We start from the raw sequence: 25,836 nt of genomic DNA, 5'->3' as shown, positions 1-25,836 counted from the left end.
TTATGCAAATGTATATCGAACAAATTGCAGAATTTAAGTTACACGTACTATCATAAAAACACAAAGCATAGAAACGTAAAAAAGATGGAATTTATAAACGCGATTGATCAATAGAAAAAACGAACAGTGCTTGCAAAAATTAATTAATATGCATACTTTTTACAAGGAACCATTCATGAGTGTAGATCGAGTGCAATATAAATAAAGACATCCTAACGTCAATTGATTTTGTTTCATACACCTGAATGTGCACTAATATTGATAGCTTACGTCCACTATCAAGAACCCATAAATATCTACAGTCTCTTATACACATGTTTTCTTTACGAATGAAATTTTTTGTTAATTAGTTGCTTTATTTCTTATTATCTCAATAAGAAATATACAGTACTTAACAGTTAAGCAAAGAGAAATTGATAATCTAGTAGTCGGAAGAGTTGACAACATCTACCTAGTAGTGTATACTTACCTCAGTCGAAATTAATTAGTGCGTTCATCACGCTACTATACGTGTATTTGTCAAATTCTACTAACGCTTTTCATACACTAACTTAAATTAACTAAGTTTTACGGTTTTATCGGTTGATTAGAGGCGGCATCATAAATGGCTGAAGAAGCAAACAAAGATGCGGATATTTCTTCATTATCCTTAAGCTTAGATCCTGAAATAATTGGAGGGCAAAACAACTTCTTGTAAGCCTCGCATATTTAAAAAAACGTGTCTTCTGTTTACTAACAATTACTCTAGAGAGAACAACTTGCAACAAATTTTCCAAAAAATTATTCAAGAACGAGGACCTTTTCGAGATTTGAAGGAAGAAGATCTACAAAAGGAACTTCAAAAAGAAAGCATTAAAGATGAATCGTCAGCGAAGTCTTCTGAAACTGAAAATGTTTTGGAATTTGCGACATTGGACTCGAAACGAAATGTGAATGATACTGAAGTGGAATCTATGGATTCGCAGGCTTACAAGAAAGAATTAATTGAGCAAATAATGTATGTTTTATCTTATTTAATAGCTCATTTTAAAGATTTTGGTATTAACCATCAATATTAGGATTGCTCAAACGGAATGCTCTCTTGCCCTTGATATGACCTCTTTGTTATTATCAAAGTTCAAGGAAAATAGTATAGAAACAATTTCTCCTTTCCTCAAATCTACAGTGCCCCCTAGTTCCTTACAGTTTAGTCGTTCGCAACCGCCCGAATCAAAAGAGTCAGATGCAACGTTAGCGAAGTGTTGGAAGGAAAAATCTCTCACCTCTTCTTGCAAATTTCTTTTTGAGGCAAAGGAGCGTTTAACTTCGGTGGTTGAAACAGAGCATGAATACTACACCGAGTTGGTAAAGGTAAAAGAAGCCTCGTGGCCTTTATTCAATTCACAAGGTAGCAATCACCTTTCCGTTCAATATAGCTGTCTTGGAGGAATTTCCTTGGGACTGGGCCTCATACGTATGAAACCAGAATCCAAAAGCTTTGAAGTACAATCTAGCTTACTCTATAGCCAGGCTGCCTTAAAAATAAGTATTTTAAACAAAGATAGGGATGAGATTGGCTCTTCTACATGGAGCTGGCCTTCCCAGAACTGTAATTCCGTTCTTTTGAAAGATATTTACAAATTACAAGAGATCCTCTTTGAGATGGACATTTGGAATTCATTGCTCCAAGAAGCACAAAGTTGTGGTAATCAAGGAGTTAACTTTACTGGTGATGAAATCTTAGTGCCAATTTCTGATGACCATGTTGTGAGAATAACCCTTGAAACTTCAAGCAAGAATACCGAGAGTGGATTCACTGAGGACAAAAAATCCAACGAAGATACCTCTACTAATTTTGTAACTATAAAGCAAGAAAAAGAACTTTTAAAATGTTTATGTGATACTTTAAATGCGATTGCACACATTTTGTTTTTAAAACATTGTCGAAAATCTGATAGACGCAGTCAGCAGCCAGAGTTATATATGGCTATAGACGCAAATGCGCCCTTAATTCTTCGTCCTTTAATTTTTTACTATAATTTAAATCAGGAGTCTCTGGAATTTCAAAGATGGTTAAAACAAAGAGACATATCTTTCAAATTCATGCCCAATTATCCTTGGGAAAAAGCAAAAGATTTTCTGGAACTCGAGAATTCCCTATCGATAAACAGACTTAGCATTTCGTGGAGAATCATGGTTAGTAATTTTGAACCGGCCATTTTTATTCAACATACCCCAACGCTTCATGGAACAGACAAAAGTGTATGGCGATGTAAAGATCAATATTCCTCTAATCAATTTTCTTCTTTAAAAAATGTATGCCAATACATTGAGCATCATATAAATAGTTTATCAAGACGGTCAAAAAAAACGGAATGAAATTCTTATGTGCATTAGGATATGTTTGATAAATATTAAATACATACACGTAAAAGTCGTGTTTTAACGTCAAATATCACAATTCGCTTTTATCGCTTAATGAACATTATAAAGAAGATTTCATAAATTATAATGCGTTAGTTGTAAAGGCATATTCTTTAATTAAAGTGAGTGTAAATATGTTTAAGTATGGAGATTCAAGAAAGACTAGAATTAGTAACCGAATAAAAAATCATCTATGGGTATCAAATTAAAAAGAAGGCTATCGAGTTTTTTGCATTTGCTTCCTAACTTCAGCTTCTAATTCAAAAACATGAATATCTTTTGATTCAGGAGACAGATGGCGTAAACATTTTGCAAGCTCAAATAGATAAACAAAGTTATCTCCGCTCTTTCCTCTTCGTGTAGAAATGATTTTAGCCATTTGAGTTAGGTCGTCTGAGGGCTGAAATTGGGGACTCTTTGAAGTACCCACGTAAACGAGACAATTCTCCAAAACCGGAATTTCATCACCGGTATGGGCATAAACGGGAACACTATGGGCGGTATAACCATTGACTTCTCTATCATCCAAGTATTCTCGCACTTGCGTCGCATATTTTGCAGGAATGCGAAATGCCATACCCCAGCATCCTTCATCAAACGGGGTGAAAGACCAGTCAGAAAATTGCTTCCATTCTTCATAAGGTATCAAGGTGAGAACGAGACCAGGTGAGTTAACAGTGCCCCTATGATCCTCACTACGCATCCAGAATCTGCGAACATAACCTTTTATAAAACATGGAATACTATAGTCATAGTGAGGAGGCGGATGCCAAATTAAAGAGCCATAACCAAACACCCATAAACTCCCTTCCGGACTAAGTGTTTTCATGAGCGAATTCAGCCCAAGTTTCGTTATTAAAAGGAAACCGGTGACTGTAAACTAAAACGCGAGCATGTTCCGAACCATAACATGAGCTTACAATAGATAACGACGGATAGCAAAATCCCTTATTTTAATTCCTAAATTTATGAAAACTGAAAAAATCGTGTAAAACATATCAACATTAGCGAGTAAAACAGAGCAGAAAAAGCGAATAGCCAGAGAAAGATATAAAATATAGGCAGAATTAATCTTCGGCTAAGTCAAGGCAATTTCTAGGATCTCCTAAAGCATTTCGAACAAACTTAGTATGCCTACCTTTAGCAAAGACCTCATTAGAAGATGTCAAAAAATCAACGCTCGTAAAAGCAATGTTTGATCCTAATCGATCACACTTTGCGTGCAGTAAAATTGATGAACCTAAAGTACCACCACTTTGTAAAAAAGTTTGATTCATATCTATTGACACGCCAGAAATAAAAAGCCCTCGACTGGCCAATGCTAAACTTCCTCCCAAATCAGTGAGTGCTGCAATACAACCGCCATGCAAATTACCCATACGATTTAGGTGATGCTTCTGCAGTTTCAGAGAGCATTCTACAAATCCTGGAACTGCACTTATAATTTGTATATCACTGACTACATGAGCATCAAACCCATTGGTATTTACAAAATCCTGCCAAACAGAACGAACGAAAGAAAGCACCTTAGTACCAGAGCTATTAATTGCCATTGTGTCTTAAAACTTCGTTTAACAGGTATCAATCACTGTAAAAGTAAGTACCTCAGGTGAATTGGTTATGTTGTGGCAGTTCTTGGCTACTCGCAGCAGCGATACTTGTAGTTAGTAAGGATTTACAAGCCATTTGCCTGCCTATAGTAATATCACCAAATCATTATTACAAATGGTAATATAATTAAATGAACATTAAATACAAGAATATGAATATTGTTTGGATTATTCAAATAACGGATATTTTTTTTTTCTAATGACGAGAAGAAGAAATTCATAATTTGAACGTTAAAGAGTTGCATCATTAAAACTTGAATTTCGTATAAATATCCAACACGCGTATAGTTAACATGGCTAATGTTGAGCTTATGTTATATATATGTTTATTGACACCAGTAAATTACTTACAAGTGATTTGAGATTAATTTAATATTTTCTAATTACCACTTCTCTTTTGAACCATCCAAAAAATATTCATTTGACAGCTCGTCTTTTCAAGTATGCGATCATGGGCTGGGCGCCTGTCGTAGTTATGAAAAACATTCTTTTCAAGGAACTGTCCCAAACCAAAACCCCGAGTTCTTTTGCGTACTCTACTGCTTGGTCGAAGCCAGAATCAGTAAGAAAATCGCGAAACAAAATTCCAGGAGTAGCCCGAAGTCTATTTTTTTCCAATTCCCATAAATAAATTTGATCTACTAATGTAGGAGGTAAAAGAGGAACATTCGATCTCATCTGAGGGTGAGCATGAGTTGTCAAGTATGTAATAATTTGCTCCGCTGCAATTCCATTCATCAAAGCACGACGAATACTATCCCGAGTTATCACACCGACAACAAGATTTGAAAAACGCGCCCTTAAGTTAGCAAACAATCCGATGATGGCAATCTGTAATGGGGAGCTTGTGTAAGCATATAATCGGTAATTTGTTTCTACAATAATAAAACCTTTATCATCATCATTTTCACTTTGCTTTCCATGCAATGAGCGATAATCAGTTGTCAGACCTGTTGCCAGTCTGGTTGGATAGAAACGCTTGGAAGTAATTTTTCTTTGATAAACTAATCCATATTCTCTTAGGTCTTCAAGCATGATTTGTTGTGTATCTGTTAAGAAGTCCACTGAGTATGCCCTCCCCAAATCCAAACTTCCAAGCATAAATAAAAAGTGCAAAACCTGAACAGGATCCATATGCGTGTCTTCAGATAGTTTTAAATAATCCAAAAGTAACGTCCAAATTTGAGCATTTATATCCTGTAACAGAAACTGAAAACCGGCACGGGTAATACGTAGCTGGTTTTTTGGACCAGACATTAAACCGCCCCGCTTTAATAGACTTAAGACACCTTCTCCAGGAAATTTAGCTTCCGGAGTTCCTACCATGAAGTGCAAGATTGTTTCCCAAGTTTCTTTCGCATATGCGTCAAGAAAATCAACCGTCACCAAGTGCTTGTCTTCATCGGTACATGGCACGCCAAACGAATTGTGATTTCCTCTAAAAAGCTTAATTAGTTTATACTCAAAATTCAATAAAACTTACCCTCCAGTCAGAGCAGTTATAAATTGTTTGCGAAATTCACTATTTAGAGTGATATATTGTCCATCAAATTGAAATATATGCATCCTAACCAGTTTGTTGAAGGATTCAGATTGATAAACTTTACTCGAAAGTTTGATCCATAAATCGAAATCTGAGAGTGCTACTGGCATAGGATTGAAAAGCATAGACATGACATACTGTCTAGCTAGAATTGGCAATAAACGAAACACAGCAAGACAAGCAGCTGGCTTTTGGTAAAGCCTTGCATGATTTGGTAACTGTTCCAGGAAGTCGTTGATACTAGACTTGAATTCTGCTTGCATGGTGACAATTTGCGAACCTACTTCAAAAGGTTTAAATTGGCGGTTGTAATCTCTCTTTATTCAGCTGAATAGAACAAAATCCAGTGTACTCAACTAATAAACTTATTTACGATTATCAATCTTCCATAAATGCCAGATAAGCAATCATCGCGAGACCGAAGGTGGATGGTGATCAAGAGCGAGTCGAATTACTGGTATTAAATAGGCTAGAATAACAAGCCAAAGCTTCCGACAATGACAATAACAATTTTTTTTTGCTGATAATTACATTAACCTGTGTACATATTTATTACAATTCAAACTTTTATGCCCAAGTTGCGAATTGTCGTGATTAGATAAAAACATATAAACAATCATTCATACTTAAGTTTTAAATAAAGTCAGTTTTAAAAAAAAAAAGATTTGTTTTAAATGTTCTGAATATTTACAGTTACGTTAAATATTTACTGTACTATTACTTATTTAGACCATTAGAGATGCATGCTTGGTTGAAATAAACCGCGGGATAAATGACCCTCGAGAGAAAAATAATTTGTTTTTCAAATATCAGTGAAAAACATATAAATCCTTAATCATCTAATTAACTTCTTCCGTATCAGCTGAATAAATTGTGCGTAATTAAACTCTTTCATTTATGCAGCAAAAAAATTTTGTTATTTGGACTGGAATTATACATCAAGACCTTAAAGCACGTAAACGTTCTTGTAAGTTGTCATCTTCTACAGGAGCGGCGGGAGTAGGAACACTGGCAGCAGGAACCGAAAGATTATTGTTCATATTCTGGTTAAATTCCAAACCAGCTTCATCAGCTACCGTTTGCATTAATAAATCTACATCTTCTTGGGGTGTATCGACAGCAGTCACTGATCCCATAGCCTTATATAGTGTTAGTTCTAGTCTTGAAATATGATTAATCAAGGAAACTTACCTTATTCATATAACCCGTTTGAACATTAACATCATCGAATTGCGCTTCAAATTTATCCATGACTTGTGAAATCTGTGGGTCAGAAACATTTGAAAAAAAACTCATTCTACGAGAATTAGGAACTCACCATCTCCAAATTCATTGTTTTCATAGCTCTGTCCATTCCCCGAACGACACCTGCCATATTTCCCGACACCTAAATAGTCAATAAGTATGCCACGTTAAATTGCTAACATACAGCACGCATAGTTACAGCAGTCTGTAAACGACTTGAAACCGCATCTATTCTTGAAGAAAGTTTGAGCAAATTAAGGGATTCTTGCTGCTTCCGAATTGCATTCGATGCATATATGCGGGCAATTTCTGAGTTGCCTTTTGTGATAGCCTAGGTAATAACAGTTAGTAATGAATAACGCCAAAAAGTAAAAAAAAATTTTTATCTAGCAAATCATATGAAGATGGAATAATCGACAAAACCAAGACTCTGCAAAACCACCAAGAATTACAATAGCAATTGATAGATGAGCTGTAAAAAAATTCATTGATAGTGACATGCTTGGAAATAGCAATCATTACAACAAACAAACCTTTTTCACTTTTTCCCGTTCAGCACGCTCCTCTTTCGCAGCTTTAAGTGATTGTTTATTCAGCGACTTTGCAGCAAACTAACGCATTGTTAAAAACAAACTTCAATTAAGAAAATACCTTTAATTGAAACAGAGATGCTTTCAGGTTAATCAATTATCAAAAAAATTACTTACTTACCCTCTAAATTGCTCATTTTGTTTGTAAAGGTAAGCTAGCTGTATAATGCTAATTCTATTGATTGAGCGTCTGCTAGTAAGGCTGATGATTTTTAGAACTTCTTAATACATTACTCGTAATGCATTTTAACAAAATTAAACAACTTCACTAAGGAAGATAGTGGGGTCTAAAATTGACAGTATCTTAGTTTATGATAGCGTAAACACCATAAACAAAAGAATATAATTAGCAGATTATAAAAAATAAGACTTTCAAAAGATAAATAATTAGTGGCTCGATGTTTAAAAATTCAATAACCTCCCAGTTTATTGTTGCCAGTTTTTTTGTAGAAGACGATCTGTCAGCATAAAAATGGATTGATAACACATGAGGAAGTTTAACTTAGTTTGCTTAATATTTTTCCAACTTCTAGACAATTTTGTTAATTACTCAACTTCTCAAGGATAAGCTCAAGAGCAATACAATTTTTATTTTTTTATATTAAACGTTGATGCAAAGGACACCGCTCTTCAACCATGTATTTTGTATCGAGATAAATAATTGAATATGAAATTCTACCTATATGCTTAATAAAATCAAAAATTGCCTCGCATAAACAAAAAAAAACTCGGTGATTAAATACACCGAATCACTTGGTTAGCCGCAAGGCAATATGAAGTGGATTGTAATGTGTTTGTTTACTAATCCATTACACCAATTTTCTTGCACACATTCACATGCAGCACAATAAGGAAAATCATTTTGTAGAGGATGCAAAGCAATTCCAAGAAAAAGCAAAACTCTATCAAGGAAACTACTATACACTGGATGGAGAATTAATCACCATAATACCTAGCTCGAAGGAGGGCTTTCGATCATGCAAATCGCTTTATTATAAGAAGAAGCAACCTATACCGGGAAGGTAATAAAATATAGATGCAGCTGCATCTGCAGCATATTGATGGCGTGCTTGCACATACTCCTCAACCCTTCAAACTTTTACTTCAATAAACGAAGGGTACCAAACCACTACCTTTCTTGAACTATTTTATCAAAGAAATGCATAATAGCATTAACGAATAATGAAAATTACTACCAAACCATTTTGCTTGCCAACAACAATTGAGTTTGTGTAACTTGATATATACTAGAAGATAAATCTAAACTATAGAAAAATCTGTAACGAAAAAAGCCCGATAGTTTTCTCGCTCCAACAAACTCAATAATTTTACAATCTTTAAAAAAATCTCCTTTACAAGTTTATAAAGTGAACCATTCATGCTATGAGCATCAACGAAGAGTGTGTATGCTCATTGAAACATGCTAGACTTTTTCAACAAGTAATCTACTCTATAACATAAAAGCAATCCGGAATGCAAACAACGTGTCATGAAAAGATCAGATTAAAGATAATGATAGAAGAACAATTTCATGGACTCTAGGAACAGGCGCAGAAAAATTAACAAGGTTTTGATATTCAATCGATAATTGCAGCAAACAAAATGCAAGAATACCAACTTGAAAAAATATGATATAATTTGGGCATTGGGAAGAAAGGAAAACCAAACAAATGAATTTATAAAATAATTAAGCTATTATACAGCAAGAATTTTGCTTTTTAGCAGATTTATAAAACATTCGAGACTGTGTAGATAAGTTATCACTACGTTGGATCAAGTCGTCCAACTTCTCTCCTCTAGCTAAGACACTCTCGATTGTTTTATGAAGTACATCTTTAGTTTCATCCAATTCTTGTTGCACTCGCATAATCGTATCAGCCTGCTTGGGGTCTTGATATTTTGATAGATAGGTATCCAATTCTGGAAAGGATAGGGTAACAGCACCAGATTCCCATTTGGTGCGAGGATTTTTTGTCAAAAATTCGTCTAGAATCTTATTTAGAAGAGTATAAGCAACACGTAAAGGGTATTCCTTGTCACTAGCAATCACACCGCACAACCCATCCGATCGGTTGTACACATGAAAAACGTAATTGGACTGTTCAACGTCTTGTCTTTGCCCTGGATTAGTACGTTCTGCAACAGTCTTTGTAAAAAAATTCATGAACTCTCCGATGCTGAAATATTTGTTAACAAACTACTCTTCAATTAAATCTTGCACATACGATGATCGTTGAAAAAATGAGAAACTAGATAAGTCTGAGGCAGTGCATAATAATTGCACTGGTTTTGGGTCAAAGCGGAGTATAGAGACAGAATACAGCTTCATTCTGTAAATATGCTGTAAATCAAGTTAATGGTGTGGGTTAAGTTTGTTTCTGCTTTGGTTGAAAACGCCATACTTCTTGCAATCGTATGTACACACATAATACCTTCGACTACGGTATTTTTCTATTACACAAATAATAGGTAGTGGCCATTTGTTTACAAACCATCCCCTACACTACTAGCAGTGCTAAATTGGGTAGTATATTGGATACAATCCTATAAAAGCAATAAAAATTCAAATTTTTTCTGTTTAAGGAGGTTTTAATTTCAACGATCTATCCTTTTACAGTTTTCATGGAAGTTGAGTTAAATTATGTAGTGAATCACTTAGAAAAGCTAGGTCCTGCTAGTTTTTGTGATACTCCATATAGCTTTTCGCTGAGTGATTCGAATGCTGAGCTAGGTGCTTTATCGTTAAAAGTTGACGAAATTTTGAAAACAAATTATAATTTAATCAATCCCGAGGACGTTACTGACTCCGACAATAATGAATTTGCTCTTAAAGATTTAACTTGGCTGCAAAATTGCTGCAATGAAATTTCTCAATCTTCAAGTACTGAACTTGATGCTTCAGTACTATTTGAAGCAGTCATTATGAGCCTAAAAGCGACTGAAGATCAATGTGCCATTCAAGAAGATTTACTGAATCTTGTTGGACTTGATCATATTGACTTGATTTCAGATATCGTCGCTAATTCGTCCAATTTAATAGAAGAATACATGAATCAAAATGATACTTCAATTGCTGCGCAACTTTCTGATGGCTATACCTCTGAAGCTGGTTCTTCTGCTACGCATGGTCAGGGATTATTAGACAGTTTAAAAAGTAGGCCGAGAAGATTTAGTCGGTCTCGTGATAACAGAGGTCCTTTATTTACTGGACAGCAAGTTTTTGAAGTGGAAAAATATCCTCATGTGTATGGGGATAAAAGGCTTGGTAATACTATTAGCGTCATTGGGAAAAAGTTTGCATTACCGGCTGGTAGTGAAAGAGAAGATTACCAGAAATATGAAGAGATTATTGTTCCTCATGCTCAGCGTGCTCCACAAATGCAAGGGGAAAAGTTGTTAGAAATTTCTTCGATGGATATTCTTTGTCGAAAAACATTCCTTAGCTACCAAACTTTGAACAGAATCCAATCGCTTGTCTATCCTATCGCCTACAAGACAAACGAGAATATGTTAATTTGTGCACCTACAGGTGCAGGAAAAACTGATGTTGCTCTGCTCGCAATGTTGCAAACAATCTCCAACTATGTAGAAAGTATGAATCTTATGGATGAATCGGAACCTCTAGATGTTCATAGAGATGATTTTAAGATTGTCTACATTGCTCCTATGAAGGCATTGGCTGCTGAGGTTGTAGAGAAAATGGGAAAACGTCTCGCTTGGTTGGGATTGAAAACTAGAGAACTTACTGGTGATATGCAACTAACCAAAACGGAAATAGCAGAAACTCAGATACTTGTTACAACACCTGAAAAATGGGACGTAGTTACTAGAAAAAGCGTCGGCGACACTCAGTTAGCCGAGAAAGTACGTTTGGTTATCATTGATGAAGTACATATGCTTCATGATGAACGTGGTGCTGTTATTGAATCACTTGTCGCTAGGACACAAAGGCTGGTAGAAACAAGTCAACAGATGATTAGAATTGTTGGTCTTTCTGCCACACTTCCAAACTACCTTGATGTAGCTGATTTTTTAGGCGTCAATAGGTACAAGGGATTGTTTTATTTTTCATCTGCATTTCGTCCATGCCCTATTGAACAGCATTTCATCGGTGCTAAAGGTTCTCCTAAAATAGTAAACTCAAATATTGATGAAGCTTGTTTTGATAAAGTTTTGAAACTGATTCAGGAAGGCCATCAGGTAATGATATTTGTACATTCTAGGAAGGAAACCATTAATTCAGCTAAGAAGTTGAGGGAACAATTTTTCCATGAGGGAGAGGCTGATTTGTTGGACAACTCACAACATGAAAAATATAGTCTAGCTCAAAGAGATGTTTCAAAGTCAAAAAACAAAGAGTTAAAAGAACTTTTCAAATACAGTATGGGGATTCACAACGCTGGCATGTTACGATCGGACCGACATCTTACTGAACGTTTGTTTTCTATGGGTATTCTTAAAATTTTATGCTGTACTGCTACCCTAGCATGGGGTGTTAATTTACCGGCTTATGCTGTATTAATTAAAGGAACTCAGCTTTATGATCCACAAAAGGGTTCTTTTGTAGATCTTGGCGTGTTGGACGTTTTACAAATATTCGGTCGTGCTGGTCGTCCTCAGTTTGAAAGTTCGGCAGTCGCGTACATAATTACGACACATGATAAACTTTCTCATTACATCTCCGTTGTAACACAACAAAGCCCTATTGAATCTCGTTTCACCGATAGATTGGTTGACAACTTAAACGCTGAAGTTTCTTTAGGAACGGTAACTAATATTGACGAAGCTGTATCGTGGTTAGGTTATACTTATCTTTATATCAGGATGAGACGTAATCCACTTGTATACGGTATTGCTTATGACGAACTTGTTGAGGATCCTTTACTAGGCAGCAAGCGAAGAGAATTGGTATCTGTAGCGGCAGGAAGGCTGGCAGATAATCAAATGATCGTTTACAATAAGAAAAACGGATACCTGATTCCTAAAGATTTAGGTAGAATCGCGTCCAATTACTATATCAATTATCAAACTGTCTCAACATTAAATAATTTATTGAAAAGCAAAATGTCGGAAGCAGACATTATAGCTCTTTTGAGCCAATGCAGCGAGTTTTCCCAAATCAAATCGAGAGAAAATGAGCATCGTGAGCTTGAATCACTAATGGAAAACAGTAGTCCTTGTCAGTTGAGGGATAGTATTTCGAATACATCAGGAAAAGTTAACGTTATTCTGCAGTCATACATTTCTCGTGCGCATGTAGAAGATTTTACCCTAACATCAGATACAAATTATGTTGCACAAAACGCGGGTCGAATAACTAGGGCTCTTTTCGAAATTGCAATGTCAAGGACTTGGGCCTCGGCATTTACTATCCTTAGCTTAAACAAGTCAATTGATAGGAGGCAGTGGTCTTTTGAACACCCCTTACTTCAGTTTGATCTTCCACATGACCTTGCAGTCAAAGTGGAAAATCAGTGTGGGTCTTTATCATTAGAAGAATTGTCGGACATGTCTACAGGAGAACTTGGTGATCTTATTCATAACCGAAAAATGGGCCCTACAGTTAAAAAATTTATTTCCAAATTACCTCTTTTAAACATTAATGTTGATTTGCTACCTTTAACGAAAAACGTTTTGCGACTTGTATTAAATATCACTCCCAATTTTAATTGGGACATGAGATATCATGGAAACAGTCAAATGTTTTGGATATTTGTTGAAGATAGTAACGGTCTTGAGATTCTTCATCATGAACAGTTGCTCCTAAATAAACGGAACGTTAGCACTTCTCATTTACTATCCTTTACCATACCTGTGTCTAATCCATTACCCTCACAACTATACATTATTGCAGTATCAGATAAATGGCTAGGCGCTGAAACAGTTACCCCGGTTTCTCTTTCTAATGTTGTTTTTCATGACGATTCCAATCCCATTACAGAATTATTGGATCTTCAACCTTTACCAATTACGGCTTTGCACGATCCAGTGCTAGAAGGTATATGCGCTAAAAGATTCTCGTTTTTTAATGCAGTCCAAACTCAATTTTTTCACACTATTTATCACACCGATACAAATATTTTCGTTGGTGCACCTACTGGATCTGGTAAAACTATGGCCGCAGAATTAGCTACTTGGAGAGCTCTTCACAATTATCCTAAGTCGAAAGTAGTTTATATTGCTCCAATGAAAGCTTTAGTCAAGGAAAGAGTAAAGGACTGGGGACACAGGTTAGTTGAACCAATGGGGATTAGTATGATTGAATTAACTGGTGATACTAACCCGGATGTTAAGGCTGTTACGAATGCAAATATCATAATTACAACACCGGAAAAATGGGATGGTATTACTAGAAGTTGGAAATCTAGGAAGTATGTTCAGGATGTCTCATTAATTATCCTTGACGAAATCCATTTATTAGGTAGCGATCGAGGTCCTGTCCTTGAAATGATTGTCTCCCGAATGAATTATGTTGCTTCTCAAACTAATAAGAAAGTTAGAGTTCTTGGTTTATCTACTGCTGTTGCTAACGCTAACGATCTTGCAAATTGGCTTAACATAAGAGATGGTCTATTTAATTTTAGGCATTCCGTGCGCCCAGTTCCTTTAGAAATATATATCGATGGATTCCCTGGTAGAGCCTATTGCCCAAGGATGATGTCGATGAATAAGCCTGCTTTTCAAGCCATCAAAACGCACTCTCCTACCCAACCTGTTTTAATTTTTGTTTCGTCGCGCCGTCAAACTAGATTAACTGCAAAAGATTTGATAGCTTTTTGTGGTTTAGAAGACAATCCTAGGAGATTTTTGTACATGGATGAAGAAGAATTAGAAATGATTGTTTCAGAAGTTGAAGATAAAAGCCTCAAGTTGGCTTTACCATTTGGTATAGCACTTCACCATGCTGGTTTGACTGAAAATGATAGAAAAATTTCCGAAGAGCTTTTTGTAAATAATAAAGTTCAGATTCTCATCGCCACCAGCACTCTTGCATGGGGTGTAAATACGCCGGCACATTTGGTAATTGTGAAAGGAACAGAGTATTACGATGCTAAAATTGGAGGCTATAAAGACATGGATTTGACGGATGTGCTTCAAATGTTAGGGCGTGCAGGACGACCACAATTTGACAATTCTGGTGTGGCACGTATATTTGTACAGGATATTAAGAAGTCGTTTTATAAGCACTTTCTACATAGTGGATTTCCAGTAGAGTCTTATTTACATAAAGTATTGGATAACCATTTAAATGCCGAGATTGCTACGGGCACTATAGATTGCATACAGGGTGCAATGGATTTTTTAACGTGCACTTACTTCTATCGAAGAGTTCATCAAAATCCCGTTTATTACGGTGCTGATGGAGATGACCAAAAGAGTATAGATACTTATTTATCGAAACTTGTTGTGACTGCATTTAATGAACTTGAAAAGTCAGCTTGCATATATCGTGTCAACGAAGAAACCTATGCACCTACAACTTTGGGTCGTATAGTTAGTTACTATTATCTTTTTCATACCACCATCAGAAACTTCGTTCAAAAAATAACTGAGAACGCTGAGTTCGATCTTGCGTTGCAATTGCTTGCTGAAGCATCTGAGTTTGACGATCTCGCTATTCGTCACAACGAAGATTTGATAAACATAGAGATTAATAAATCTCTGAAATATTCGGCTGCTTGCCTAAACCTTCCTATGGTCGATGCTCATGTTAAGGCATTTATATTAACTCAAGCTCACATGGCAAGATTGAAACTTCCAGTGGATGATTATGTTACTGATACTAGCACGGTTTTAGATCAGGTTATTCGTATTATACAGTCTTATATTGATGTGTCCGCTGAGCTAGGCTACTCCCATGTCTGTTTACAGTACATATCTCTAATGCAGTGTCTTAAACAGGCTTGCTATCCGAGTGAGATTTACAGAGCTTCATTACCTGGACTTAATGCGTCTAGTGAAAAGGAAGCAAGAGATTATCTCAACAAATTTGCAGGAAATAAAACTGATGAGTTATATCAAATGCTATGTAATGACCCTAACGTTTTTGATATAGAAAGTCTGGTCAATAGTTTAATTTCGTATCCTAAAATGAACATTGAAGTTTCTCAATCGTCTTCAGATAAGCTACTCCTTTATCTACGACGCCTCAATCAGCCGCTCAACCCCGATTTTTACATTTTTGCGCCGTTGTTCCCTAAACCTCAAAGTGAGGGATTTTTCGTTCTCATCATAGATTCAGAAACTCAAGAACTGTTCGCGATACGTCGGGCCTCATTTGCTGGGCGAAGAAACGATGATTCAATTCGTTTATCCCTTCGGATTTCAATGGATATTCCACCAACTTGCCGCAACAGAAATGTAAAAGTCATGGTTGTTTGTGATGGATACCCATTAATTTACGAACATAAAATTGTATTGATGATTTAATGAAGCTTTTGTAGAAAAATAGAAGGCTTTAAGCCAATTTCCTTATTATATTTAAGTCTGTTTAATAAAAATTAATTAACAAATCTATAGACCTCAATAATCCTATTAATTGGTGAACATAAAACCCACAATTTAAGTAAAAATATTCCCAACATTGAAAAACAGCGGCTAATCCGAAGTCTTTTTATTCAATTTTTTTTACAAAAGAAACAAATGCCAAGTGAACCCAAGAAAACCAAAACCATTCAATTAATATTCCATTTCCACAGGAATTTCTTCACCACGACTAGCACTGTTAAGCAGCTCACGTCTAATTTCTGGACCAATAGAATAATGTCCTTTCAGGCGAACAACTTCTAAGAGTGCATCCTTTTGTTCGGGTGTAATATCAAATTTGTACCGTTGAGCAAAGACCAACATCGATTGATGTTCTAATACAGCAAGTGGACGTTCCAATGATTTCCATCGCATAAAATAAAAAACCAAAGAATCAAGCACCTTATACGGTAGAGCATATTTTTTGTCGAGTAATATCCTAATAAATACGGAAGTAGCACCACTCAAGTCAAACTCAGTTAAACGTAATAACGCGGCTGCAGAATGCAGAACCGGCACAGAAACTTTTTGAAGGATACTACCGATGATTGCGGCTTCGCGCAAAGTGCAATTCTCCTATAAGAGGTTAATAATTAAGTAAAGAAATCGATGAACATACTTGAACTAGAGGAAACAAGAAACCCTTAAACCAAGAAGACGGTTTGTATAATGCCTTTTTCAAAGCCATATATAAATGGTAATTTAATTTTTTATTTTCACGAATGTCATCACGAACTCTTTCCAAAATAATGACTGTGAGGAAGTGTTGAGCTTGTACAGGTTTTAAGTTGGAAATAAAAATACGAGTAGCTTCATAACAAGCATGAGGTGTCCACATGTCAGGTCGAGTGAGATAAAGTATGTCTTCCCAATTAGACAACGTAGGGATAATTTTGAAAGCTTTAGGAATTTTTCCTGAGCGGTATTTACTAAGTAAAACCCCAACCTTTGAATAGACCTCTATTACCTTGGGAGGCAAGGGAGGTAAGGCATTTTCCTCCTCTTCTGCAGAAGGGATATATTCACCACGAGCGCGAGCTTCAGCCTCGTTGATTTTTTGCATGATCAAATCGGATAGTGAGGTGGTTTTTTCCTCTGTTAGATCTCCTTCCTCGCCTGACACGGTTGGGAGGAATCGATCGAATAAATCTCGGTCAGCATCATCTATCTCAAGCTCCTCATACTCTTCTTCTTCTTGAGAAGTAATGCTTTCACTATCGGATACATTTCTAGCATGCTCTGATTCTTCATAGCTTGATTCAATTGCCGGATTTTCTAAAGTGTCTTTTTGATGTCCATTACTAATAAAAGCACTGATCTGTGAAGGTTTTCCATTTTCTTCTTCATCCAACTCCTCTTTTTGTTCCCTTGCTAATTGTAAAATTTTTTTAGAAGTCTTGGCATCCAAGAAGCCGTTTCCGGTGTTGCTTTCTTTCGACTTTTTCTGTTTGCTAGGTTTCTGTCTCAAGACACCACTTTCTGAAGATTCTGCAATGTCCTTATAAAGAGGAGCATGATGCAGTTTAGTTTTTGGAGCCTTGGGCATTATCAATAATATATTTTCTTTTTAATTCCGCCGCTCCAAACACTTTGGTTTTTTGTAGGTACAAATTGCAATTATAAAACTTACCTAATTAGCGTACTTTAAATCCCACGTAAAACCGTGCATTTCGTTTTACCTAGCGCCTCACAAAATAGCACGCTATTTAGCCTTTCACCTTTTGTAACTACTGAACTCCATGGGAAGTATCTTCCATATGCAGTTTTTTATGCTATACTATGTTATGTTAGCTATTACTGTTCAATATAGCTCTTTAAATATTAAAGAATAGGACTGTGGGATGATATAATGGTCTTCATTAAAGTTGATAATACTAATTGAATAAATGAAAATAAATTACATCTTAACCAACATTCCGCATTTCAGTTGTGAGCTATTGAATGATTGCCATATTATCAAAGTTTGACAGTATGTTTAACACATCAGCAAATCTCTAAGTTTTCAAAGATCATGGGAACTCAAGCTACTTTTTGTTCGCTATTTTTCCTAGTAATCGCATAGTTGACAGCTTTTATTATATATATAAATATATATTAAATTAAAGCGTATAATCTGATATTAAGAACTCAATTTTTTAGATTTACGCAGACTGAATCTTGGAAAATAAAGGACATATTTCTTCAGCTTGAGAGTAATGGCTTCATGCTGTATCTTTTGTGCTCAGTTTGTATTAAATCGAAATCTGTTAGAAGCTAATAAGTATAAACTTTCCGAAATTACTTTTAAGGTCTACATTAGTATCAGAAGGCTACTAATTGTAGTGATCACACTTTACAGACGAATAGTTGAGTGTTGTGCTTCACTATGCTCCCTCATTTTCAGTAAATATTATCTGCATTATAAAACTTTTAGGATTCTTACAATAATTCAAAGTTGGTCTGATAAAGTCTCAGTTCTTCCAAATCGCCTTTATTGTTTACCTTTTTGCAACGCGTTTATTGAGTTCGTAAAAAAACTTACCGAAACGTAAAGAAATTTCAACGCCATAATTAATGCGAAATTACTAAGTCCATTATTAACCCATATTGAGTAAATTAAATTCCTACCTCCCTGTGAGTGTATTTTTTTCTGTACATAAGCAAGTGATCTGAGGAGGTTTGTATCTAATCTGAACTACACGTTTGTAGGTGAATACTAGTGACTGAGTCGTGTTCGATGAATATTCGCAAATGAACCTATGTACTTGTGAAATCCTTTAGAGTTAATTAATTCTTCTTAAGTGGAACCTTAATTATTCGAGGATTATTAGATAAACAAATTTCAACCCAAGAATTAATTTACATACCCCTTCTCGTGAATTTTGTCTGTATATAGCAGATGTGATTTTGTCCTTTTTATTTTTTTTAAACTGTACTACATAAAGCTTTGCAGTTATTTAAAGTTTTTTTTTAGAATTTGTTCATATTGCTAAGCTTGTGAAGAAGCTTTTGGACGCGTTTTTTATAAGCACAGTCTTGAGACAAGACACTTTTCGAAGATGCTGGCTCATGGATCCAATGATTATGGAGTTTCCTTAAAGGGGAATAAAACCGGTTCCTCTCCTAGTAAAGCATCTTCTCTAAATTGGAATGAACCTCATACCTTGAACGAACAGAACACCTATTGCTATTGTGGAAAAGATAGAAATTTAAGATTCCCTGATCTTCAGTGTAGCGTTTGTTTAAATATGTTTCATCTCTCGTGTTTAAGTCCTCCTTGTACGTCGATGATGGGATTTAGTACAAATTATCAATTTGTCTGTAAGCATTGCACTGAAGACGGATTTGAACGATTTGAACGAGGTGTATCCGCATGGAAGGCTATCACTGCTACTGCAATGGCCAATCTTGTTGTTAAACGGTATGTTGAGACCAACCCAGACGTTCCTGTCGATAGTTTTAATGCCGAGAAAATGAGAAATTTTCAAGCAAATACATATTTTTTTAAGAAAAAAGAAGATTTAATTCCATTCATCGAAGAACACTGGCAGCTATTGTGTCCCGATCGTGAAAAAGTACAAACTTGGCAAGCTACTTTGGGTAGTTGCCTTGTGGCTAACAGAGACACATACCGAGCTAAAGATGAAACGATGAGAAATCAAAACTCTGAATATGCTTTAAACAACCCGAACCTTTTTGACTTTCGTTCAGGTTATATATTTCCATTTCAACGAGTGGGAGCAACTGTACCAAAAAAACGTTTAGTTGAAACTGAAACTCCTCCTCCTTCATCTAGTAAGCTTAAGGAAGATTACAAGGATTCCAAAAGGGAGATGAAGAGATCTAATACTCCTTGGTCGAATGCGTCTATAAAAAAAAATGAAGTTCCCACCGTACCCATACGCTACAAACCGCCTCCTTGGAGAGATTCTGATTTTGAAACTGTTCCTAAATTACCAATATTTTATCCAAATTCCTCATCCCCTAATTTTTTCTCTCTCTCTGAAATTCCCTTTAATCGAAGAGGATTCCGCTATAGTCCTTGTGAAGCAGCCAAAGATTTACCAAATGTCATGTACAGAGAGATTGAACTTCCACCGTTTACGTCTCGGATTAATTGGCATGATATTTCTACACCTGTCTTTATTGATCACTCTGCTCTGTGTGCAACTGTGGAAAAGGGATTTCGGATGGCAAGGTCCAATGTTTTTATGACCTCCGGTGAATGGTATTTTGAGATAAAAATAGAGAAAGGAGGAGGTGATGATGGAGCACATGTCAGAATTGGAGTTTCTAGACGTGAAGCCCCTTTGGATGCTCCTGTTGGCTATGATGCTTATTCGTATGGACTTAGAGACTTGGGTGGTCAAAAAGTTCATATGTCACGTCCACGAAACTTTATGGATTCTTTTGGTACAGGAGACATAATTGGATTACATATATCTCTTCCTAAACCGTCCTTTGCCCAACATACTACTCTTCCCTCGTGTCATGATAGAATCCCTATCAGATATAAAGGACAACTATATTTTGAGCAACCAGATTATGTACCAAGCAAAATGATGGATGAGCTAATGATTCCATCTAAACACAATCGTTATATAGACTTACCTTACATTCCTGGATCATTTATAAAAGTTTACAAAAATGGCTCATATATGGGTACAGCCTTTGAAAATTTGCTTGATTTTAATCCCCCTAATTCAATCAATTCAAATCATTATTCATTTGATGACGGTTCTCTTGGTTATTATCCTTCTATTAGTATGTATGGAGGTGGAATAGCTCGCTTCCAATTTGGTCCTCAATTTTCTCACCGTCCGCTTGTCTTAGGTTCAAATGTCAGGCCTGTTTCAGAAAGATATAATGAGCAAATTGCGGAAGACGTCCTTTGCGACATCCTTGACGAAATAGATTATGCAGAAGACCCAAATACGTCTTCTGTGACTATTGATGTTCCTCAGGAACCAAATGCAGGCATAACAATAATTCCGGAAATTAAGGATATAACCGAATAGAAATGTTTTATTTTATTCTTTTTCTAAAAGAATTATTCATACATATATTTTTGTAGTACGTTTGTAATATAAACAGAAACGTCTATTCAATTTTGTCAATTTAAAAGAATAAACGGTTTTAAATGATGTTTGATAAATTAAATTATTTTCTAAAATCTGAAAGATAGGATTATTGCTTTTAGTTTTATACTTTAACCTTGATGAATTGGAACTTGCATTGACGGCTAAAGCAGTTTTCAAAATATAATCAAGTTGTTGAATAAAGGTGGCGATATGGAAAAACAAGAGAAAAAAAGTTATTGTAAAAACCATTGTCATATATGTTGTCAATTTGAGACATTGATGTCACTAAAATAGCATCGTTAGAGGCGTCTTTGTCAAGGGCAAGAAGCTGTGAGCCGTTTTCATAATACATGTATACTTTACGATTTTTGACAAGATGAGCAAGGTCCGACCATTTCTCTGATTCATTAGTCGTATACCCAGCGTATACTAGGAAAAATTCATATCCTAATAAACATAAAACCAGAACCGAACATATTAACGAAATTAAAAATACGGAACCCAGTTCCCCTTCACTTTTTATTGCAAACCACCAGGAACGTAAGAAAGAAGGGTATTGTCTCATATCCCTAAGTGCATTGAAATGATAACCAAGGCGGAGTATGGAATGAAAAAGCAATTGTATTGTACACAGCAAGAATAGAAAGAAATATCGAGCATTGTTAAGCCCGACGCAATTGTTTATCCATATGCAATGATGGTCGAACTTTTCAACGCATATATTACAAAGCCGGCAGTGCTTTGAACGAGCAGGCTTTTCAAATTTGCATGTACTGCACTTGTTAGGAAAAAAAATTTTGTAATCGTAGGGAAACCTTCGAGACGCTTCATTCCAATTTTTTAAGTCTATCTTTCCTGGATTGGATTTTGCAGCAATGTAGAGAGAAATGTAAGGGAGCAATACAGAAGTCAATACAGATATCCAATCTATGATTGAAAATTTTTGCGTTAAGGAGGATCCATATATGAAGAAAGAGGCAATACCTATTGTAATCAATGCTAAGTACAGAAAAACAACTAGAGGGTTGTTTTTATAAAGGACATAGTTTGACAAAGAACGCATAGCCGCAGAGCATCTACCATCGGCATACCGAGAATCAAGTACGTGAAGATGATATGGAATGGTAACCATAAAGAAGCGATTCAGTTTTCCAATTACCGTGTATTTTAGTTTGGGAATTTGACCGAACAGAAGTATAAAAACCATTAAGCTCGCAATAGCCACCAAAGCTAGATATTTATAAAAGAAATCCATTTTGTAAAACTTTCATCAATAAAAAAAACTTATATTGACTGCAAAATTATGTTCTATTCATACATTATTACAAGTTTGATAAAATTCATATTATTGGCGTTTTGGTGTAACGAACACCAATACAATGTCATAATCAATTTCATCTTGCAAAACACCAACGCTATACAATCCCATCTCCATTTACTTAAAATGTCAGTTTCAAAGCAGCATGTAGTTAGACTTTATCGCAATATATTGAAAACATCAAAGCTTTTTCCATACACCTATAGAGAGTATACTATTCGGCGGACTAGGGATAAATTTAAAGAGTTAAAAGTTGAAAGTGATCCTGCGAAGTTTGAACAAGGAATAAAGGATTCTGAAAAGTTATTGGAAATTATACAAAGGCAATCGATAATTAACGGGATGTACAATAAAAGGAATCTTGTTGTTGAGGTTAGTTGAATTACGAGTTTGTTCAATTACAAAGCTTACAAAAATTTTATTTTATAACTTTATGCTAATTTTCTTGCAGGGAATTGATGACACAGCAGAGGGTGAAGTAAAGAAATCGTTTGAGAATGCTTCCCAGAGTTAAAGGATTAGAAGTGGTAAAAATTTGCATTTGATTGCATCATTTTGTTGGTTGCAGAAAAAGCATATGTTTTTAGATATTATAATTTGCGCTTGCATTTGGTCATTATTGTATTAGTTGAACGATTTGGTCTTTAACCTCGAGTTTCGAGTTTCCAAAATTCTTTTACACCGAAAGCTCACCAAATTCTTTTAGAATGCATTGCGTATCGCTCCAATGTCAGTAGAGGGCTTTTTGGAACTGGTAAATCGTCTTTCGAATTGTTTAAAAAATCCTTTGTTTTCTTATCGATTTCCTGTGATACAGTTAGTTACCTGATTTTAATGAAGTTTATGTATGGCTTGTGTTGAAACTTACTATATGACCACGGAAAAAATTATTGGCTTTTCGTTCTCTTTCCCATGAATTTATTTTTTCTTCTCTTTGTTGCATTGATTCATATCGAGATTGTGTAATTGCTAATATAGCTTTTCCCAACAACAATTTAAGCATAATAGCCATGAAAAATAGAAAGGCAATTCCTGATTTACCTCTTACAACTGAAAGTAGTAATGTCTCCCAAGAAGCTTCTTTTCCTGCATTATAAGTATTGGCTTCTTTATTCGGAAGATAATAGACATAATTATCCTTAGTAGGAAAAATAGTGCCGATAGATTTAGCAATTTCTTGTTTCATTGAATGGGTTGAACGAAACATGCTCCAAGTTTGCATGGAAGTTCGAATAAAAACGCAAACTAATGGTAAAACTGGAAGACCCATTCTTCTAGCCACCTGTTGAGAACACCCCGTCACCGTCTTTACCAATGTTAGTGTTATTGTCAAAAATGATAATTAGTGTATTATAACTTACCTGGGTTAGTTGAGCACCCGAAGCAACATAATCATGACACAGAACATCAGTAAAACGCGAATATATCGAAGGTTTTATATAATTGAACTTTATTATAAACGCATGCTTGAGCCAATCGACGAACAGTTCAGAACCTATAACCCAAAAAAATGGTGCCAACAAGGTCTTAAGCCTTTTAAAAGTTAAGAGGGGTTGATCTAACGAAGAAGTCGTGTACAGTTCTGCAAGATTTCTCAAAAATATTATGATAACCATAATGGTAATCTGAAAACGTTCGACTACGTCTAAAATTAAAGTTAGATGATTTAAGCTAATTACAAAATTACTTACCAGAGCAAGTAAGTTGAAAGAGGTTTTCTTTTTCAAATTTTTTGAAAACTGCCCCTTTAATTTCAACTAACTGATTTGACATTAAAAGTGCAAGGACAGCATTTGAATATGAATTCACTGTAACATTTAGGGTGATGATTTGATACAGAAGAACCAATGTATGTAAAACCATGTACGCTAGAGAAATTGCAAAATAATAGAAAAATGTCATCCAGCCAGCTGGATTCCAAAAATTGAAAGAAAGAATATGATTAGAGAACAAACAGTCAAGAACATCCTGACCCAAAGCGCAACACAATCTGTCCGCAATTTCTAAGACATTATACAAAACATAAAATCGTATACTAGCCTGAGCACGTATAATATGGTAAAGCCGACTAACGTCAATTTTTCGAATGAGAATACTAGTAGAGAATATTAAAAGAAGTTTTAAGAGATCAATTTTTCGGCTCCTAGGTAATGATCGGTTTGGTGAGCTATTACGATGGAAAAAAGTTGAAAATAAACCCTGAAAAATGCAACGGCTTAGGGTAAAAAAAGATATTAAGACCCGAATGGGAAATAATGTAAAAATATAAAGGAAGCTGTCGACACTAACAAACCATCCAAATAAAAATGTCTTTTCAATTGCATATGGTGTAGCCAGAAAGTTTTCAACATGCTTTTCTTTAATAGGATTTGCGGGCACAGTATCATTAGCCAAAAGCTCAAAGCATATGTAATTCCAAAAGTTTTGAATTTGAAGTTTACTCGCCCGTAATCTGGAAATGGGTTTGTCTTGGTTGCCAGTTACTGTGGGCTGATCATTCGTTTTACTAAAGAATGTCGTAGAATAGGACCTAGTAATAGGAATAACGTTTTTCTTAGCACTAGTAGAAGCTGATCTTCTAGGATATTCACTTGAAGAACTTCGTTTTGTCAGTGCATATCGGGATTTCGGAAGAGGAACAGCAAGAACAGGCTCGTTTAGATCAGGTTCTTCTTTCTCTGGTATAACGGATTCATTGTCTTTTCCTCCGTCACGTTTATTTGGAAGAAAACGAGAGGTTAACGATGATTCATTTTCGGATTCAAGTGGGTCAGCTTGTCCAGGTGAGGTATTGCTACCCATGGTTTTTTAGCTTTTTTAGGTAAGGTTAAAAGGAGATTATGGGGATTTGGATTTGTGGAGATGTTTCAGCTAAGAAAATGTGTTGATTCCAGTGTAGTGAAGTTTTAATCGAAATAAGAACGATATTTCATGAATTGTGTAATAATCGTTCGTTTGTTTAGAACCAAAAACACATAATTTTATTTTCAAGTCTTGATACTGTTTCCGAGTCTCTTCAATTTACATTCAACCTTGACTGCCAGATACCAAAGTTATATAATCTTACCACAATGTTGGTTAAAGTAAGTACAGGCAAAGATACCAAAAAAGACACAAATCAGTTGAATTATTGCGAATAAAAATTATTTATTCTCTAAATAATGTTGATGTTGAATTGTTGACATAGGTTACTTTAAGATATTTTCAGACTGCGAGTTTAAAAACAAAATCGATTGACATCGGTATATTTTCTATTGGACCTACGTAAATGAATAAATTACTATAAAAAACATTTCATCTCATTCAAGTCTTAAACTGATCCCATCACTTTATTAAAAGTAAAATCTTCTTATTTTTTTCATTCACGACACTGTGTTTATACGAATTGTTTTATAGGGAATTTTGGCAGTGATTATAACTCAATTTGTAGTTACGTATAAAAGTGTTCTATTCTTTAACAACTTCGAATGTTTGCCTGTTTCTTCTATTTTTTGTATGATAAAATACCACTTTTCGGTAAAATGAATAGTATTGTTGGGTC

At 35.4% G+C, this 25,836-nt stretch overlaps 14 protein-coding genes and 14 long non-coding RNA genes across 28 annotated transcripts; 12 read left to right on the top strand and 16 right to left on the bottom strand.

The window, feature by feature from the left end:
- Positions 1-472: 472 nt before the first annotated feature.
- Positions 473-2,475, top strand: srb4 (mediator complex subunit Med17). Its single transcript, NM_001022487.3, has 3 exons — positions 473-693; positions 749-997; positions 1,059-2,475. Exons 1-3 carry the CDS (start codon positions 605-607, stop codon positions 2,356-2,358), a joined length of 1,638 nt encoding a protein of 545 aa, NP_596566.1. The 5' UTR covers positions 473-604; the 3' UTR covers positions 2,359-2,475.
- Positions 513-3,280, bottom strand: ggg1 (glutathione-specific gamma-glutamylcyclotransferase Ggg1). Its single transcript, NM_001022486.3, has one exon. The coding sequence runs from the start codon at positions 3,230-3,232 to the stop codon at positions 2,621-2,623; it is 612 nt and encodes a 203-aa protein (NP_596565.1). The 5' UTR covers positions 3,233-3,280; the 3' UTR covers positions 513-2,620.
- the13 (acyl-CoA thioesterase) lies at positions 3,240-4,040 on the bottom strand. Its single transcript, NM_001022485.3, has one exon. It carries the CDS (start codon positions 3,954-3,956, stop codon positions 3,471-3,473), a length of 486 nt encoding a protein of 161 aa, NP_596564.1. The 5' UTR covers positions 3,957-4,040; the 3' UTR covers positions 3,240-3,470.
- SPOM_SPNCRNA.1636 lies at positions 3,315-4,293 on the top strand. Its single transcript, NR_150531.1, has one exon. It is a non-coding gene; the product is annotated as a non-coding RNA (long non-coding RNA).
- Positions 4,172-5,989, bottom strand: tfb2 (transcription factor TFIIH complex subunit Tfb2). The gene is made up of 2 exons (NM_001022484.3): positions 5,497-5,989; positions 4,172-5,451 (listed from the first exon to the last, which is right to left on the bottom strand). The coding sequence occupies exons 1-2, from the start codon at positions 5,817-5,819 to the stop codon at positions 4,431-4,433; spliced, it is 1,344 nt and encodes a 447-aa protein (NP_596563.1). The 5' UTR covers positions 5,820-5,989; the 3' UTR covers positions 4,172-4,430.
- On the top strand, positions 5,594-6,074 carry SPOM_SPNCRNA.6268. The gene has a single exon (NR_195618.1). It is a non-coding gene; the product is annotated as a non-coding RNA (long non-coding RNA).
- A 134-nt stretch (positions 6,075-6,208) lies between these two features.
- Positions 6,209-7,575, bottom strand: did2 (ESCRT III complex subunit Did2). Its single transcript, NM_001022483.3, has 7 exons — positions 7,513-7,575; positions 7,453-7,472; positions 7,335-7,412; positions 6,986-7,132; positions 6,875-6,943; positions 6,748-6,819; positions 6,209-6,695 (listed from the first exon to the last, which is right to left on the bottom strand). The coding sequence occupies exons 1-7, from the start codon at positions 7,526-7,528 to the stop codon at positions 6,495-6,497; spliced, it is 603 nt and encodes a 200-aa protein (NP_596562.2). The 5' UTR covers positions 7,529-7,575; the 3' UTR covers positions 6,209-6,494.
- Positions 6,277-7,514, top strand: SPOM_SPNCRNA.1635. The gene has a single exon (NR_150530.1). It is a non-coding gene; the product is annotated as a non-coding RNA (long non-coding RNA).
- Positions 7,576-7,808: 233 nt separating the features above from the next.
- SPOM_SPNCRNA.6267 lies at positions 7,809-8,155 on the bottom strand. The gene has a single exon (NR_195617.1). It is a non-coding gene; the product is annotated as a non-coding RNA (long non-coding RNA).
- Positions 8,156-8,194: 39 nt separating this feature from the next.
- Positions 8,195-8,761, top strand: smp2. The gene has a single exon (NM_001355825.2). The coding sequence runs from the start codon at positions 8,229-8,231 to the stop codon at positions 8,415-8,417; it is 189 nt and encodes a 62-aa protein (NP_001343173.1). The 5' UTR covers positions 8,195-8,228; the 3' UTR covers positions 8,418-8,761.
- On the bottom strand, positions 8,564-9,765 carry ykt6 (SNARE protein Ykt6). Its single transcript, NM_001022482.3, has 2 exons — positions 9,617-9,765; positions 8,564-9,568 (listed from the first exon to the last, which is right to left on the bottom strand). Exons 1-2 carry the CDS (start codon positions 9,718-9,720, stop codon positions 9,079-9,081), a joined length of 594 nt encoding a protein of 197 aa, NP_596561.1. The 5' UTR covers positions 9,721-9,765; the 3' UTR covers positions 8,564-9,078.
- On the top strand, positions 9,393-9,758 carry SPOM_SPNCRNA.6266. The gene has a single exon (NR_195616.1). It is a non-coding gene; the product is annotated as a non-coding RNA (long non-coding RNA).
- Positions 9,766-9,879: 114 nt separating the features above from the next.
- rqt2 (ATP-dependent RNA helicase) lies at positions 9,880-15,916 on the top strand. The gene has a single exon (NM_001022481.3). The coding sequence runs from the start codon at positions 10,014-10,016 to the stop codon at positions 15,819-15,821; it is 5,808 nt and encodes a 1,935-aa protein (NP_596560.1). The 5' UTR covers positions 9,880-10,013; the 3' UTR covers positions 15,822-15,916.
- On the bottom strand, positions 9,976-12,267 carry SPOM_SPNCRNA.6265. The gene has a single exon (NR_195615.1). It is a non-coding gene; the product is annotated as a non-coding RNA (long non-coding RNA).
- On the bottom strand, positions 12,387-12,695 carry SPOM_SPNCRNA.6264. The gene has a single exon (NR_195614.1). It is a non-coding gene; the product is annotated as a non-coding RNA (long non-coding RNA).
- SPOM_SPNCRNA.6263 lies at positions 12,811-13,131 on the bottom strand. The gene has a single exon (NR_195613.1). It is a non-coding gene; the product is annotated as a non-coding RNA (long non-coding RNA).
- On the bottom strand, positions 13,271-13,621 carry SPOM_SPNCRNA.6262. The gene has a single exon (NR_195612.1). It is a non-coding gene; the product is annotated as a non-coding RNA (long non-coding RNA).
- SPOM_SPNCRNA.6261 lies at positions 13,724-14,726 on the bottom strand. Its single transcript, NR_195611.1, has one exon. It is a non-coding gene; the product is annotated as a non-coding RNA (long non-coding RNA).
- On the bottom strand, positions 15,165-15,765 carry SPOM_SPNCRNA.6260. Its single transcript, NR_195610.1, has one exon. It is a non-coding gene; the product is annotated as a non-coding RNA (long non-coding RNA).
- enp1 (bystin family U3 and U14 snoRNA associated protein) lies at positions 15,797-17,519 on the bottom strand. The gene is made up of 2 exons (NM_001022480.3): positions 16,537-17,519; positions 15,797-16,493 (listed from the first exon to the last, which is right to left on the bottom strand). Exons 1-2 carry the CDS (start codon positions 17,461-17,463, stop codon positions 16,071-16,073), a joined length of 1,350 nt encoding a protein of 449 aa, NP_596559.1. The 5' UTR covers positions 17,464-17,519; the 3' UTR covers positions 15,797-16,070.
- Positions 17,060-17,470, top strand: SPOM_SPNCRNA.6259. Its single transcript, NR_195609.1, has one exon. It is a non-coding gene; the product is annotated as a non-coding RNA (long non-coding RNA).
- Positions 17,520-18,105: 586 nt separating the features above from the next.
- Positions 18,106-20,919, bottom strand: SPOM_SPNCRNA.6258. Its single transcript, NR_195608.1, has one exon. It is a non-coding gene; the product is annotated as a non-coding RNA (long non-coding RNA).
- SPOM_SPBC13G1.15C (uncharacterized protein) lies at positions 18,113-18,501 on the top strand (the record flags this gene model as incomplete). The annotated part of the gene is made up of 1 exon (NM_001022479.3): positions 18,113-18,501. One exon carries the CDS (start codon positions 18,113-18,115, stop codon positions 18,446-18,448), a length of 336 nt encoding a protein of 111 aa, NP_596558.1. The 3' UTR covers positions 18,449-18,501.
- ash2 (Set1C complex and Lid2 complex subunit Ash2-trithorax family) lies at positions 18,496-20,974 on the top strand. The gene has a single exon (NM_001022478.3). It carries the CDS (start codon positions 18,956-18,958, stop codon positions 20,912-20,914), a length of 1,959 nt encoding a protein of 652 aa, NP_596557.1. The 5' UTR covers positions 18,496-18,955; the 3' UTR covers positions 20,915-20,974.
- Positions 20,952-22,340, bottom strand: swf1 (palmitoyltransferase Swf1). Its single transcript, NM_001022477.3, has one exon. The coding sequence runs from the start codon at positions 22,230-22,232 to the stop codon at positions 21,162-21,164; it is 1,071 nt and encodes a 356-aa protein (NP_596556.1). The 5' UTR covers positions 22,233-22,340; the 3' UTR covers positions 20,952-21,161.
- A 48-nt stretch (positions 22,341-22,388) lies between these two features.
- Positions 22,389-23,292, top strand: isd11 (Fe-sulfur cluster assembly protein Isd11). Its single transcript, NM_001022476.3, has 2 exons — positions 22,389-22,667; positions 22,747-23,292. Exons 1-2 carry the CDS (start codon positions 22,422-22,424, stop codon positions 22,807-22,809), a joined length of 309 nt encoding a protein of 102 aa, NP_596555.1. The 5' UTR covers positions 22,389-22,421; the 3' UTR covers positions 22,810-23,292.
- On the bottom strand, positions 22,908-25,485 carry SPOM_SPBC13G1.05 (folding protein). Its single transcript, NM_001022475.3, has 4 exons — positions 23,987-25,485; positions 23,657-23,940; positions 23,164-23,601; positions 22,908-23,101 (listed from the first exon to the last, which is right to left on the bottom strand). Exons 1-4 carry the CDS (start codon positions 25,095-25,097, stop codon positions 22,985-22,987), a joined length of 1,950 nt encoding a protein of 649 aa, NP_596554.1. The 5' UTR covers positions 25,098-25,485; the 3' UTR covers positions 22,908-22,984.
- On the top strand, positions 23,227-24,700 carry SPOM_SPNCRNA.1634. Its single transcript, NR_150529.1, has one exon. It is a non-coding gene; the product is annotated as a non-coding RNA, possible alternative UTR (long non-coding RNA).
- Positions 25,486-25,836: the final 351 nt, after the last annotated feature.

The sequence above is a fragment of the Schizosaccharomyces pombe genome (genome assembly GCF_000002945.2).
Source record: "Schizosaccharomyces pombe strain 972h- genome assembly, chromosome: II".
Taxonomy (NCBI): domain Eukaryota; kingdom Fungi; phylum Ascomycota; class Schizosaccharomycetes; order Schizosaccharomycetales; family Schizosaccharomycetaceae; genus Schizosaccharomyces; species Schizosaccharomyces pombe.
Note: the sequence above shows the minus strand (reverse complement) of the source record. Positions and strands in the feature narration are given on the sequence as shown.